Genomic DNA, 17,420 nt, shown 5'->3' on the forward strand with positions numbered 1-17,420 from the left:
GTCCGTCAAGGAGCACAACATTTACATAAGTATACTGTATGAAATAACTCTGTACTGTGTTTCAATAAATTGTAAAATGGACGCAGTATAAAATAACTTTTACAGTCGAGAGACAGATGTGTTTCATAATTATCTCTGAACTGATGTGTGTCTAATTGTAGGCAAAATGCTTGGTGCTTTCTTAGTGGCAATAAAACTCCCTATGGTAAGGACTAAATATCCATAAGGTACAAAGTAATATGTAACACTTGACAAGTTTGTAGATATAAAATCTTAATGGTCTCACCATGACTTCATTAAATAAAAGCTTCCCAGGTAATATATTTGATGAATTTATGTTAAAATGTGCAGGTGTCGTGGCTCATAATGTGCTTCTCAACAATGAAAGCTATGCTTAAGATTCCAGATCCAGAAATAAGGCTTAATGGGAAAGTGTCATCAGAAAATGACTTATTGTTTAAAACCGGTTTTTGTGTTGCATGTATTATTTAACAATGTCTGATAATTATTTTTTTCATATTACAATCTTCATTAATAGCTAAACAAAATTAGTTATCCTGTATTTTTCATAGTGGCCATTGTTACCATATTAAACTGGTACTTCCTGTTCATTCTGGAGGAGTTTTCAGCAGACTCTTTATCAGCAAAGGCAGGATGACAATGACCTCTATACACAGCTACTAACACAGGTTACACAATTCGAAATAGGCAATGTTACAGATGACCCCTCTCTTCACAATGAACTTTGCATACGCACATTAGATGCTTCAATAGAAAAGATGCAATCAGAGTATGTTTATTGCTGATAATGTACATGCGTTGTTTCCTGAAGCAGGAAGATGGAGTCTAAAAAAACCTCCATAGCCAGTGTGAAACTTGCAGGATTTCAATTTTTTGTTCTTAAATAAAGATTCTGATATGGAAAAAAAATTGCTAAAACATACATTTAGCACAAAAACCTCTATTTAAACAGTAGATAATTTTCTTATGACGCAATTCCCTTTATTTGATTGAGGCAAATACAGAAGTTAAAAGGGTTGTCTGCTGCTGTCAGTATTTTTAGGCATGCATTTTTTTTTGCAATAACAGACATACTTATCTTCCAACATTCTGTGGATCCCACACAGGCCACTTAAAAGGTCTGCACCAGCTCCAGAAGTGATGTCTGCACTATCCAGATGCCATCAGTATCGCTGAAGTATGTGACTGACTGCAGCAGTCATGTGTAGAGAAGAGCATATCATCAGAGAAATATCTGTTGCTTCGCTTTTCTAGTCACCTGACTGCTGTAGCAATTTACGGGCTTCAGCTATACTCCTGACATTCAGACAGTGCAGACATTGCTTCCAGAGGAAGCATACACCTAACAAGCGGCCGATGCTGGAGGCGGGGTGACAGAAAGAGTATGCCTCTGTTTGTTATTATAATACCATCCACTCCAAATAAAAGTTTACATATCAGATAACCCCTTAAAGACAGAGGCACTTTAACAAACCTAATTATAAGGGATAGTATAATCATATCTAGAATAATATGTATAATAACATTTTCAGCGGGGGTTGTGATTTTACAGGACTAATAGCAAATCGGGGTCAGGATCCAACAGGGAGGAGAAAGTGAACAGCACTGTCAAACTGCTTATAGCAATTAATGGTCTGGAGAGAGGTTGCTGGGATCTGAAGAGTTAACTGTCAGATCTCAGCTTTCAATGTAGCTATTGCACATGTTCGGCCACTCTTTGGTGGTCAGTTTCATTGCCAACAAGTTACAGTGCGAGAGAAAAAGCTCTCATAGCAGGAGAACAACAGTAGATATAAAAAGCAAGTCAATTGCAAACTTGCTTATTTTCTTGCTGTCTAACTATGCCAATTTAACCACATCAGATAACTCCTTTAAAGAGGTTATATGTTTAGGATATCCCCTGTGTATACACACTGCTAAGTTATATTAGGCTCATAGCAAGAGTCTCCCCTCTTAATATTAATTACAGCTGGGGTCATGTGGTGGATTTCATAATGTGTCAGGCGATAGCTACCGTATTTTTCTGACCATAAGACGCACTTTTTTCCCAAAAAATACGGGGGAAAAAGGGGGGTATGTCTTATAGTCAGAATATACTTACAAATACTGTGGCGGTAGCAGGAGTCAGGCGATTCTGTGGTGGTCCCGTTCCAACCCTGCCGGGCGATGATCACGCTCCCCTCCCAGGCTGGTGCAGCAGGTGTGACAGGTTCGGCAGTGGTGCTTTGTGGTACGGGGGGGGCTCCTCTGGCATTTTGTGAAAGCCCGGAGGCCCCGCACTTCCATTGCTGCGATGCGGTGGCCTCCGGAAAAATGGCCGCCAGGGGGCGGCGCATGCTCAGATTGAGATCTCGACCACTGAACATCTCCTGTGACCACGCTGCTGATCCCCCCGGGTAAGCTGAATTCGGACTGTAAGACGGACCCCCATTTGACACATTATTTTTTTTCCCTATTTTCCTTCTGAAAATTTGGGGTGCGTATTATGGTCCGGTGCGTCTTATAGTCCGAAAAATACGGTAATTCTTATGACCACTCTGAATTTTTCTGGGATAAGAAGGTTCATGAACTATGCAGCAGAACAGTCCAATGTTCCTATGAATGAGCCTGGTGTACAATGGGGTCCACTAGAGTTGAGCGAAACGGGTCGGTCAAATTTAAAAGTCGCCGACTTTTAAGCGAAACCCGACCATAGTGCGATGTCGGCCATGCGGTCGCAGACCCGAGTGCCAAAGACGGATTTCCCAGAATGTTTGCACGTGACTTTTTTCAGCCACTGAGCAAGGACGTACACCGTGGCCAACGAGATGACATGTGCAACATCGAGAGAGAGAGTTTTCGCGCACTTTAAAAAAGCGGTCCGGCATGTAGGTGTGTTTACTGTCCTCCACTCCCTGCCAACTTTGCTTCCCCATTGACTTGCATTGGGTTTCGTGTTTCAGTCAGACCTTTGACTTTTCACGATAGTCGGCCAATTTCGTTCGATTCGACTTTTGAGAAAGTCGGGTATCATGAAACCCGACTCGACCCTAAAAAAGGCAAAGTCGCTCATCTCTAGGGTCCACTATCACAGTTTTTTAGTGAATTGATTGTTGGGTCCCCTAGACTCGTAGAAAAGATATGATGGGCTTCATTAATTCCTTACACTAATCTGATAAATAAAAAACTTAGCTTGGTAGCTACAAGGAACACAGTCTTACTGTTATTGTAAGGTATTTTTGATAAATGAGCATAATCATATATAAACCACACAAGGAAAACAGGGGTCTATTTTCATGCCCCCACATGTACCAGGTTTTGGCCCTACAAGTATTATATCCTGGGTACTACTGCGACATCTGCACCCCCTACTGCTGCACCATCGCATAAACCTATTCTGTATCAGCATTCACAATTATAAACGATTCTAATAAATCCCTATTGTGAGCACATACAGAAATAACAAATCTATTTATATAATTGCCTTGTAATGTTTTCATTTCCTGTTCTGTCCAGATGTCACCGTATCCCAGACTTCCAAGCGGAGAAGGTTCACCCACCGCCATATTGGGACACCCAAATGATGGGTGTCTCAATATGGAAACTGCTGCTGGTACCAACCTATTGTGCGGTACCACAAGCGGAACACCATCGCACCACACACACACACACACACACACACACACACACACACACACTCTATACGCCGTACGCACCACACACACACACACACACACATTCACACTCACACTCATACACTCACTCAGACACACACTCATGCAGCCTCTTGCGCGGTACCACCAGCGGAACACCGAATCATTCGGCTGATCCCAGCGGCAGATGTGTGACGTGTCTACAGGCAGAGGAAGCCAGTCACATTAAAGGGGTTTTCCCACGAACGAAAGTTCATTTTAAAAATTGTCTGTGTCTGACCGTGTAAGGAGCATACCACATCTCCTGGGCAGGGGAGGAAGCAAAAGACAATACTGGCATTGCAGCAGGGGATCACAGATGATTCATTTTGTGAGGTAACATATTTCACTGACTGTTTTTAAACAATGTTTTACCTCACAAAATGTATCCTCTGCGATCTCCTGCTGTAATGTCAGTATTGTCTTTTGTTTCCTCCCCTGCCCAGGAGCTGTGGTATGACCTGTACACAGTCAGACACAGGGATGAGAGAAACAGAGCACTGGGGGGAGACAGCTCAAAAGGGACAGAACATGAGAGGAGAACACAGCCCAGGAAGGAGAGAGACAGCAGACAAAGGGGATAGCACATGGGGTAGACAGGTCAAAGAAGAGAGCACAGATGGGAGAAGTCAGCACATGGGGAAAGAGAGAGTGGATAGGTGGGTGAGCACATGGGGGGAGAGATTCTCAATGCTGCAAAGCCTGCCCTCATTGTGACATCGCCCTCCCGATACGATAGCATCGGGCTTTCATTTAGTTTTAGCATAATGTTTGTGAAAAATTGATGATATTGGCTCTTGGGGGCCATGATTGACATTCAGAAGCTCTGTCCATACATCCGCGAGCATGAATCGGCTAACAAACTCTGCCATTGTGTCTAGATGTTAATAGAGTGTACATTACGAAATATAATAATCACATGTTCTCCTTCTATTACTACTTGTATAAAAGGGGATAATCCCTTAATAATCCAGTATGGGGCCACACTTTGGAGTAATCGGACTTAAAATGTCAAGTTATTCAATAGCCAGGGTTATTATGTATGGATGAGTGGCATAACAATATTGATTGAGATCACTAAGAACACCCATGGTAGGACTAAGGCTATGTGCACACGCTGCAGATTCACCTGCGGGTTTTTCCACGCGGATCCGCAGGTAAAGTGACCTGCGGTTTTCCTGCGGATTAGCCTGCGGTTTTGCCCTGCAGTTTCACACCTCTACTATGTTACAGGTGTGAAAACGCTGCGGAATCCGCACAAAGAATTGACATGCTGCGGTTTGTAAACCACAACAAAACCGCATGAAAAAAACGCAGCATGAGCACAGCGGATTTGAAATGCCATAGGTTAACATGGTACTGTACCATGTCAGCGGAACTGCTGCGTTTCCGCAGGGCCAAAAACGCTGCGGAAACGCAGAAGAAGCCGCGACGTGTGCACATAGCCTTAGACTTTCATGCTTCATGTCTGACTTTCATATGTTAATTGATCTAAAATTGTGTTGCCATAACTTCATGCACAGGAACAGAATCCGGCTTTGTGGCCATTGATTTAGACATCTTCTTAGTGTATTGAGATACAGTAGAAATTCATCTTCCATCAGATGCTTCAAGGTAGTAGGGTGACATGGAATGGACCATGCTTAAAAACATGCTGCTTTATTACTCTGCCTTCCGGGGGTCTCTGTTGCTGTCACTATAAATTGACAATTTTTATTTGCTGAGTAAATGATTTATAACAGAGTGATAGACACACCGCAAGGCTGTAATAAACTGCAGTCCTGGAATAGGGGTTATAGTTACTAGTTGTACTGTAATTTGAAAAACAACTAAAGAGACAACGCAAAATGACTTCTCAACAAAACAGGTTTATTTCTTTATTTGATCTTTAGCACAAACAAAAAATCTAATGTTTTTGTGAGTATTAATCTAGCTGTTCCAATACAGATGAAGGAACCTGATATAGAAACTAGCGACAGATTTTTGTACACATATTTAGGGTTCGGAAGTCAGGGCCCGAATCACCAACGTAACGGCCGCGCATCATTGTGTAGCTTTGTACAACCAGTCACTGTATAGCCCACTGACTTTGTGTTGTGGATGTTATGCTCTGCATATAAAGTATCATGGATCATTTTCATGTGGTGTTTGATAAATGTGACTGTTTCTTGCTTCTGTTACTAACCTTTGCTTGTTTATTTTATAGGAAGCAGTTTGTCTAAGCAAGACTGGGCCATTCAGTGGCCCGCTACAGAAACAGGGAAGGAGAACAGTCCTGTCACCCAGCAAGAGACGGCTCAGTGGATCCGAACACATCTATCACAGAGTCCAAAACTGCAGCCTAAATGCATCCAGCACTACTGCCATTTGCCTGTAGCTCATGGATCCCTGTACACTAATGTAGACAGGTTGACTGTTGAAGCATATCCAGGCTCATGCCAACCTTCAGAGACTGGGCACCGCTCATTACCGCCATCTCCTCGTCAGCGACATACAGCTCACAACAATGCACCAAGGACACCTAATATAGTAACCACTATGACCCCTCCTGGCACCCCTCCTGTAAGAAGGAGGAACAAACTGAAACCACCAGGTACCCCGCCTCCTTCTTCCAGGAAGCTCATCCACCTTATCCCTGGATTCACCTCCTTGCACCGAAGCAAATCGCATGAGTTCCAAGTTGGTCACCGTGTGGATGAGTCTCACACCCCCAAGTAAGTACTCAAATAGGTTTATATGGGAAACCAAACTCATCCATGCTTTAAAGGGAATTTTCCACCTATTATAATGAATGAGGGTCTCTGCCCCTACTTATGCTGCTCTCAGATGGGGTAGCAAAACCTGGTGATAGATTCCTGTTACAATATGCTTCACTGGATTGATAGATATATAACTTTTGTACTTTTCTGTTTTGCACACATGTGTTTTCACAGTAGTCAGCTTGGACACAAAATAATATTTTACCAATATATTTATACAGCACTAGCTGAAGAGCCCGGCGTTGCCTGGGCATAGTAACCAACTGTGGTTAGTTATAACAAATTATAATGATTATATTACACATAAAAACATTTCACATCATATATTCAGCACTACAGATTTGCAACACAAATTAACTAAACGATTACCCAAGTATTGATAGTATTTTATTTTCAACTCATTCAAGAGCCTTTTGATAAACAACTTTACAAATCAGATTGAATGAGTGGAATTCTTGGAATAAAAATGTCCTGTGCTTTGGCACATCCTGTTTCTGAGCTGTGTATCTAACCCTATCCTGTGTGATAATGTCTGCTGAGCTGTGTATCTAATCCTCTCCTGTGTGATACTTTCTGCTGAGCTGTGTATCTAATCCTATCATGTGTTACTGACTGCTCAGCCGTGTATCTAATCCTATCCTGTGTGACTCTGACTGCTGAGCAGTGTATCTAATCCTATCCTGTGTGATACCATCTGCTGAGCCGTGTATCTAACCCTATCCTGTGTGATACTGACTGCTGAGCCCTGTACCTAATCCTATCATGCGTGTTACTGACTGCTCAGCCGTGTATCTAATCCTATCCTGTGTGATACTGACTGCTCAGCCGTGTATCTAATCCTATCCTGTGTGATACTGACTGCTGAGCCGTGTATCTAGTCCTATTCTGTGTGATACTGTCTGCTGAGCCGTGTATCTAATACTATTCTGTGTGATACTGTGTGCTGAGCCGTGTATCTAATCCTATCCTGTGTGATACTGTCTGCTGAGCCGTGTATCTATTCCTATCCTGTGTGATACTGACTGCTGAGCTGTGTATCTAATCCTATTCTGTGTGATACTGACTGCTGAGCTATGTAACTAATCCTATCCTGTGTGATACTGACTGCTGAGCAGTGTATCTAATCCTATTCTGTGTGATACCGTCTGCTGAGCCGTGTATCTAACCCTATCCTGTGTGATACTGACTTCTGAGCCGTGTACCTAATCCTATTCTGTGTGATACTGTCTGCTGAGCCATGTATCTAATACTATTCTGTGTGATACTGTGTGCTGAGCTGTGTATCTATTCCTATCCTGTGTGATACTGACTGCTGAGCTGTGTATTTAATCCTATTCTGTGTGATACTGACTGCTGAGCCGTGTATCTAATCCTATCCTGTGTGATACTGGGCTCCCCCTGCAGTCTGTGTCAGAGGGTGGTCTTTGTTGGCACGGTAATAAATTGTGTTATTTCCAGCTATACAGAAGGACGATAACACCATAGAAATGATAAGAATAATAGGCAAAATTGTTTGGTGAATTGGAACGAGCGGGGTTAAAATTTCGCCTCACAACATGGCCTATGACGCTATCGGGGTCCAGACGTGTGACTGTGCAAATTTTTGTGGCTGTAGCTCCAACGGTGCAGATGCCAATCCCGGACATACATACATACATACACTTTTTCCCCATTATGTACATAGGGGCAAAATTGTTTGGTGAACACACACACACACACACACACACACACATTGAGCTTTATACAGTATATTAGATGATGCTGATGCTATCTTCATCTCATCAGACCAGAGAGTCTTATTTCTCATAGTCTGAGAGTCCTTCATGTATTTTTTTTTAGCAAACTCTATGCAGGCTTTCATATGTCTGGCACTGAGGAGAGGCTTCCATTGGGCCACTATGCCATAAAGGCCTGACTGGTGGAGGGCTGCAGTGATAGTTGACTTTGTGGAATTTTCTAGCACCTCCCTACTGCATCTGGGGTGCTCAGCCACAGTGATCTTGGGGTTCTTCTTTACCTCTCTCACCAAGGCTCTTCTCCCACAATTCCTCAGTTTGGCTGGATGGCCAGGTCTAGGAAGATTTCTAGTGGTCCCAAACTTCTTCCTTTTAAGAATTATGGAGGCCACTGTGCTCTTAGGATCCTTGAATGCTGCAGAAATTATTTTGTAACCTTGACCAAATCTGTATCTTGCCACAATTCTGTCTCTGAGCTCCTTGGCCAGTTCCTTTGACCTCGTGATTCTCATTTGGTCTGACATGCACTGTGAGCTGTGAGGTCTTATATAGACAGGTGTGTGCCTTTACAAATCAAGTCCTATCAGTTTAAACACATCTGGATTCCATTGAAGGAGTCGAACCATCTCAAGGAGGATCACAAGGAAATGAACAGCATGAGACTTAAATATGAGTGTCTGAGCAAAGGGTCTAAGTACTTATGACCATGTGATATTTCGGTTTTTCTTTTTTCATAAATTTGCAAAAATTTCTACATTTCTGTTTTTTTCAGTCAAGATGGGGTGCAGAATGTACATTAATGAGAAAAAAATGAACTTTTTTGAGTTTACCTAATGGCTGCAATGAAACAAAGAGTGAAAAATTTAAAGGGTTCTGAATACTTTCTGTCCCCACTGTATATTCTCTCATCCGAGAGAATCGGGACCATTATGCTAATAACACTCTGATCAATCTCTGATCACAGTTTTATCAGAGCGTCATCACAGCATGATCTAATCTCTGATGAGAAGATGGAAATAAAGATTTCTCCATCTTCTCCATTCTGTCAGTCCATGGAAATCGGACTTCACTTGGATGTCATGCAAGTACCGTCCGATGTTTTCAATGGACTCATAGACATGCAAGGTCAAGTGCTATCCGATAATCAAATCCAACTCAGCCATGCTGCGATTTAAAAAAAATTATAAAAAAATCAGACATGCACAGCGCCGTAACATAACATTGGTCTGACTGCAGTCCGATGTTTTGTCAGATGGTACTTGGAACAATAATATGATCATGTGCACGACCCCTTAGGATCAATATTGTAGTCCCACCACACCTCTATAAATTGTAATTGCATTCACAACATGCCTGATTGTTTCTCTGGAAGAGTCTGATAGTTTTCGGGTGTTGAGCTATTTTTGTAACATGGAAGAAAACAGTGGGCAATAATAAAAGTATTTTATATTTTCAATATTTCTGCTTGCTACCAGTAAATAAAAAGGAAGTTACAAAACGGTTAATTATGCTACTCAGACTATGATCAGAGTGGGATCCCGTTTTTCAAGAAGGCGGACCTTTCTAGAAGTGCAGCTTCTCGATTCAGTTAGTCATCTGTGTCAACAGAGTGCGGCCCGATGTTATTCATGGACCCATAAACTTGATTGTTCAAACCAAGTGCAGGTGCTCAGTGCACCCTTGATGTGGTCAAACATTTACATAGGAAAAACTATTTCTCCAGTTAAGATACTTGTTAAAATAAAACTCCACGTTTATTTCTTACATATAAAAAAGAAACATGATGGCAGACCACCTAGTACCCCCGAAGCAAACCGACGCGTTTCGACTATACAGTCTTATTCATGGTCTGCTGATCGCAAGTACTGACCAAATTTATACAACTTCTCTTTAGAGCACTTGTGTGTAGTTAATTAACTACCATTACCCACTAAATGTAACCCCATGTGGACATGGATTAAAAGAAGAGAGCATGTAAAACAATATAACCATTTGTACAGACATCAAAAAATATTTGGAGACCCATATAAAAATCCAAATAAGTATATTGCAGTATCAAATCCTGTATTATATTCATCCTCTGTGGGATCCTAGTTTGTAATGTAGGGGGAAAATAAGTAGGTGGGTGTTATGCGCCGGGATTCCTCCGATGCGCGCGCGATAGATCCCAAGCACTATCAGGTTCTGTGGTCTCCCAGGCTCAGCCGCTGTGATTGTTGCTCAGCACAGATGTCGGTCCCAGCGTCTTGCACTGCTTCGAAGTGTCCATGTGGTTACTGCCGGCTCTCCAGCTAAGTCTATGAGAACCAGTGGTATACAGAGCCAGCACTACCCTCTGGAGTCTAAGTCCAGAAATCATGTTACTGAGCATATCCGTGATGTGGCGCCTTCTCATTGGCGCTCGGACGCTGACTGCTCTGGTGATGTGGCAGCTCCGGATTTGCCCATGAGCGACGCCCCGTCTGTCTGAGTGTTTGGAGTGGAGCCTAGCGCATAAAATGCTTCCAGCGGCGCACGCAGGCATGCTTGTGTCATTTGTGTTTTGGTGTGTGTGGGTGGATACTCTACCGCTCTGTCTTCATGCTTTTGTGTGGTTAGCACTGGTCAGCTTCAGAAAGGTAGTGTAGATTTTGCTTTTCCGCTTGACTTAGCACCTGTCTCGGCCACGTGTGCGGTTAGCATGGGTCAGTTGCGGGGCAAGCTCAACTCACACGTGCTTATTCCTTGAAGGTTTAACAGGGTATTGCACACTTCTCATTTTTTAGTGCCACTCGGTGGTTAGCTGAGCTTGGTACTTATATTTTCTTGTGCTGCTCGGTGGTTAGCTGAGTTGGGTACTTATATTCTCTGTGCCACTCGGTGGTTAGCTGAGCTTGGTACTTATATTTTCTTGTGCTGCTCGGTGGTTAGCTGAGTTGAGTACTTATATTCTCTGTGCCTCTCGGTGGTTAGCTGAGCTTGGTACTCTGCATCCCGTTCACTCTGTGTGGTTTTAATGTGTTCGCTAGTTTTTTTTATCCGTCATATGTTCACACTAGCAGCAGGTTGACATCCTCATGGTGGACCCCAGGTTGCGATTGCACTTTATAATTTATTTTAATTTAGTGCGATCCGCCAACCCTAACAGTGGGAAGGTGACTTTAAATGCACCGAGCACCTGTATTTGGTTTGAAAATAAAAATTTGCTGTTTTTTTGCGACATATTAGTGAAAAAATCTTCCGCTGAAATGTTGCAAAATTTGCGGAAAAGAATCTGTCTTGTGAATTGTTATGCAGCCCCGACATTTCAAATGAAAATAATTAAATCTATTGCAAGATCTTTAAGGTCCATATCCTATGATACTATCATATGGGGAGGCGATTTTAACCTGACTATAAACCCAACCCTTGATAGCTCTAATAAGGGGAGGCCTGACATGTCAAGGAGGGAAAAAACTATCTTTGACGGTATCTTGCAAACTCATCATCTGGAGCAGTGGTTTTCAACCAGTGTTCCGCGGCACACTAGTGTGCCGCGACACATGTTCGGGTGTGCCGCGTGTCCGCATGGCTAATTTACATGCGATGCAAATTAGCCATGTGGAGGCAAGCAGGGCGGCGGGTCGGAGAGGCAGCAGTCCCGTGTTCCTGTGTCGCTTCCTCCCTGACACAGCAGTCAGCGGCGCGGCTGGATGACATCATCATTCAGCCCCGCGGCTGCTGTGCCAGTGAGAGGAAGCTGCCGGTGAGGAGAGGTGAGGGGTGTGTGTGTGTGTGTCTAGGTGAGAGGTGTGTGTTTGTGTGCGTGTGTAGGTGAGTTGATGGATGTGATGAGAAGCAATGATGGGAGTCATGGAGAAGGCGGTGATGGGGAGAGGGCAATGGAGAAGGCGGTGATGGGGGTGATAAGAAGGCGGTGGTGGGGAGAGGGCAATGATGGGGTTGTCGAAAGGGCAATAATGGGGTGGTGGGGAGAAGGAAATGATGGAGGTAGTGGAATGGGCAATTTCTACATGAAGGGGATTATGATGGGGCATATTACTACAAGAAGGTGATAATGATGGGGCATATTACTAAAAGAAGGGGATAATGATGGGGCATATTACTAAAAGAAAGGGATAATTATGTGGCTCATATACTGCAATATAAAGGGGTACAATGAGAAATACTATGGCCATGAGGCTGGAGTACAAGCGCCAGCTCATATACTATATATGGTATATGCTGATAATTATGTGGCTCATATACGTGGGACTGTATGTATGACTTTACATGGGACTGTATATATATATGGGAATACATGGGACTGTATGTATGAGGTTACATGGGATTGTATATATGAGGGGGTTATCCTTTTTTATTTAACTTTTTTAAAATAAATAATTTATTGAAAGGACCTCTGCCAGGCATATTTCACTCTTGAGGGCTTAAAAAGCAGCTCTTGTGGTGATAAGAAGCTGATTTAAAACCCCCAAGAGTGAACTCCGTGAGAGCTATATGTGTGGAATAATAAATGATATTTTGCCGGTCTTCAGCAGTCATGTCCTGCTTGAATTGACTCTAGTGGCGTAGCTCGTAGCACTTTGCAGCCGGCTCTATTCTACTTAAAGAGAAAGCTGAGTGCTACGTCACTAGTGTCAATTCAAGCAGGAAATGCAGACCATAGTAATATAAGTCATTATTACACACATACAGCTCTCACGAAGTTCACTCTTGGGGGTTTTAAATCAGCTTCTTATCACCACAAGAGCTGCTTTTTAAGCCCTCAAGAGTGAAATATGCCTGGCAGAGGTCCTTTCAGACTTAAAGTTTAAGTGTGGCAGATAATGTAATACTCTTCTATTTTAGTGTGTGGCTGCACACACTATCTCAGCAGTGATGGAGAAGTATTTGAGAATGGAAAAGGCAAATGCCGAACAGGACCCTGGACACAATTCTAACCCAGATGAAGGCCCTAGTATGAGAGGTCGACAAAAGAAAAAAGACAAGACAGTGAGCTCAAGGCAATACAGTGAAAGCTATCTTTCATTTGGATTTACTTCCGCTGGGGATGCGACAGCACCAACACCACTGTGCTTGGTGTGTGGTGAGAAGCTTTCCAATAGCGCCATGGTGCCAAGCAAGCTTAAACGCCATCTCCAAACGAAACACCCTTCCGTTCAAAACAAGCCGATGGAGTATTTTGTACGCTTACGTACAAACAATGAGAAAGGGGCAACTTTTTTGAGAAAAAGCACAAAGGTAAATGAGAGAGCCCTCAAAGCTAGCTACCTTGTTGCTGAACTCATAGCTAAATCAAAAAAGTCCCACACTGTGGCAGAAACATTAATACTGCCAGCTTGTAAAGCTATTGTAAATGAGATGCTTGGCCCTGACGCAGCCATAGAGATAGCTAAAGTGCCTCTCTCTGATAACACAATTGCCAGACGGATTGATGACATGTCTGCGGACATTGAAACTGTTGTTTTGGAAAAGGTGCGCATCAGTAAGAAATTTGCCTTGCAACTTGATGAGTCGACGGATATCAGTGGACATTGTCAGCTGTTGGCCAATGTGCATTTTGTGGATGGAGAAGCCATTAGAGAAAACTTCCTATTTTGCAAGGCACTGCCAGAAAAATCAACAGGAGAGGTAATATTCCAGGTCACATCGGAATATCTTGATAAAAGTGGGCTTACATGGGAAAACTGCACAGGTGTCTGCACTGATGGAGCCGCAGCCATGGTCGGGCGCATCAAAGGCTTTGTAAGTAGGGTTAAAGAAAGAAACCCAGATGTTCTTGTTACCCACTGTTTCTTGCACCGTGAGGCCCTCGTTGCAAAGACCTTACCAGCAGATCTAGCTCCTGTGTTGGATGATGTTGTGCGCATAGTGAACTTTGTGAAGACGCGACCTTTGAGATGTCGCTTATTTGCGTCTTTGTGTACAGAAATGGGAGCGGAACATAAAATCTTATTGCTCCACACGGAGGTCAGGTGGCTGTCACGCGGCAAAGTGCTGGCCCGTGTGTATGAGTTGTGAGAGGAACTTAAAATATTTCTGACAAACGAGAGGTCCGATTATTCAAAGCTGCTTGCAAGTGATGAGTGGTGTGCAAAGCTGGCATACCTGGCTGATATATTTCAATATCTGAATGAACTAAACACACGGATGCAAGGCCGAAATGAAAACCTGCTTACAAGCACTGATAAAATGAACAGATTCCGTTTAAAGGTGCAGCTCTGGCAGCAACATGTGCAGGGTGGCAACCTTCAGATGTTCCCGCTCACCGAGAAACTGCATGATGACAACACTGCTGCAATGTGCGAGGTGATTGGCAGACATTTGAAAACTCTTGAGGAGAAGTTATCGTTTTATTTCTCTTCAACCTTCACAGAATGCCTTGACTGGGTTAGGGACCCATACAGCTCATTATCCGTTGCTGGAAAGGACATGACTTTAAAGGAGCAAGAGGAACTCATTGAACTGAAGCAAGACCGCGGTTTAAAGCTAAAGTTTGCTGATCTTCCTTTGCACAGTTTTTGGTTATCTGTTGCCAAGGAGTTCCCCATTCTGGCCAACAAAGCTATTTTGACATTGCTCCCATTTTCGACCACATATCTATGTGAGCTGGGCTTCTCAAGCTTGACTGCGATAAAAACTAAAAACAGGGAGAGACTGAGAACTGTTGAGGAAGAGCTTCGTGTGTGTCTTTCCACCATTCCTGCCAGGATATCCCTTTTGTATTTATCGAAACAGGCCCAGGTTTCACACTAAGTGAGTAAAAATACATTTAGAATCTATATTATTAACTATATGTATAATATGTACTGTTTTAGTGTCATTTTGTGCCATTTTGGTTGGTGGTGTGCCCCGGGATTTTTTACGTATAAAAAGTGTGCCGCGGCTCAAAAAAGGTTGAAAATCACTGATCTGGAGGATACATGGAGAGAATCTCATGGACAATCCAGAGGTTATACCTATTTTTCTAGAGCTTTCCATTCATACTCCAGGATTGACTGGATTCTAACTAATTCAGAAAATATACCGTCATTGATGTATTACAGACATGTCCCCTCCTCTTGGTCCGACCATGATAGCGTACTCTCTGTATTTAAATTAAGCGTGGAAACTGCACGTCTGTATACGTGGAGACTGAATGAATCTTTGCTTTCTGATCCTTAAAAACGAATAATGGTCGAACATGAGCTCAATGCCTTCTTCCTTTCTAATATCACCCCTGACACCTCTATGGGTAATGGTTGGATGGCTCATAAAAAATATATTACTGGTGTACTCATTTAGGATAGTATCCCAAAAAAAGAGGAATCGTCTTAAGGAGCAATTGACTCTCGAGAATGAACTTTATAAATTAGAAACCACCAATCAGTCACACCCCTCTCTATACTTAACTAAGCGAATCTATGACTTAAAACTTCAGCTAAACACTTTGCTAACGACTCGTATGGAAAGAGCAATCGGGTGGACGCAAGCGACATTCTGTCCGTTCTCTAATAAAATGGACCAAATGCTTGCTCGAAAATTAAAACAGAAAGAGCGATTAAACTCTATTTTCTCCATAAAAGATGAACAATCCCAAACTACTTTTAACCCGAACAAAATGTAAAAAAAAATTCCAAACTTATTATCAAAAACTATACACTGAAAGCATGAATTTTTCATTGCCCAAATTGGATGATTTTCTAGCTAATGTACCACTACCTTCCCTAACTTCGGCTTACGCTGATACATTACATTACCCTATCACTGAAGAAGAAATCACATCTACTATAAACCATCTTAAAACTGGGAAGGCTCCGGGCCCTAATGGGTTGACCGCATTATATTATAAAAAATTTCAAGTATTTTATTAAAACATATACAAACATACTGCAATAATATCCTAACAGGCCAAACAATGCCGCCGGAATTCTTTATGGCGCATATCACTGTCATCCCAAAATAAGGGAGAGACCCATTGCTCACAAAAAATTACAGGCCAATATCCCTTTTGAACGTGGATCTTAAGATTTTCTCCTCCATAATAGCCAATAGAATTAATAAATGCCTACCTAGTCTTATTCACAAAGATCAGGTTGGATTCATCCCAGCCAGACAAGCCCCGGATAATATTCGTAAAAACCTAAACCTTATACAGAACGCCAACAAACGTAAACCCCCCTTAACCTTGCTAGTTTTAGATATAGAGAAAGCTTTTGATACCGTCACTTGGTCATATATGTTTAATATCTTGCACAAAATGGGGGTTTCACAACAATTAATCGACTCACTTAAACTTCTATACAATACTCCGGTTGCCTATTTAAAATTACCCTCGACCACTCCAGAACCAATAATTATCGGCAGAGGAACCAGGCAAGGATGCCCCCTATCTCCAGCCCTATTTGCTCTGGTGATGGAACCACTAGCGCAGAAGATCCGTTTACACCCCGATATCACAGGCCAAACTATAGGTAGACATGAATATAAGGTCAGTCTGTTTGCCGACGACCTACTTCTGACCATGACAAATCCCCATATATCCCTGCCGAATCTCTTAAATACACTTAATTTTTTTGAGGAAATCTCAGGCTTAAAGGTCAATATCGATAAATCAGAGATTATGTTTCCGAACACTCCTCCTGCCGAACAAGCTTCAATAGTAGAGAACTTTCACTTCCGACATGCAAAGCATTACATTACATATCTAGGAATTAACCTTACTTTATCCAAGTCCACGCTATTTAAATATAATTACTTTCCCCTCCTCCAAAAACTAATGCAAACTCTTTGTCAAAATGGTCATCCCCATCTCTTTCCTTTTTTGGAAGGGTGCACTCGGTTAAAATGGTTACTTTGCCTCAATTTCTATATCTGTTCCGATCCTTGCCTATTTCAATACTCCTTAGAAAGCCTAATTTGGGCCACGGGGCCTTTACTGAAAGATTTGGCTTTACATTCGCCATATAAATTTCACTCCCTGTGAATCTGGAGAGCGAATAGGTTCCAATTTGCCTTGCAATCTCATCCCTCTCCTCTCCTGAACTTGTTTAATAATCCCATGTTCCCACCAGGAGTTACATCCCGAAACCACGTATGGTGGCAGCAGAATAAGCTAACTAGGCTACAAAATTTAACTACCCACTTCAAACTAATGTCAAAACAAGAGTTCATCGCAAAATATCAAGTCCCGAGGTCTGAGACCTTCCGACTTGAACAAATTTTTCATTTCCTGCAAAACCTTACAGTTGGCTCCTCAAACGTACAACCTACAA

The 17,420-nt window shown here is 42.5% G+C and overlaps 1 protein-coding gene across 2 annotated transcripts in view; it reads left to right on the forward strand.

The window, feature by feature from the left end:
• Positions 1–17,420, forward strand: part of KSR2 (kinase suppressor of ras 2) — an 887,084-nt gene that overhangs the window by 359,570 nt on the left and 510,094 nt on the right. For both annotated transcript variants that reach the window (XM_073560006.1, XM_073560082.1), the window contains exon 4: positions 5,899–6,406. In XM_073560006.1, the coding sequence (XP_073416107.1) occupies positions 5,899–6,406 (508 nt within the window). The remainder of the gene's footprint in view (positions 1–5,898; positions 6,407–17,420) is intronic.

Source organism: Dendrobates tinctorius, unplaced genomic scaffold (genome assembly GCF_039654945.1).
Source record: "Dendrobates tinctorius isolate UK_male_01 unplaced genomic scaffold, ASM3965494v1 ptg000003l, whole genome shotgun sequence".
Taxonomy (NCBI): domain Eukaryota; kingdom Metazoa; phylum Chordata; class Amphibia; order Anura; family Dendrobatidae; genus Dendrobates; species Dendrobates tinctorius.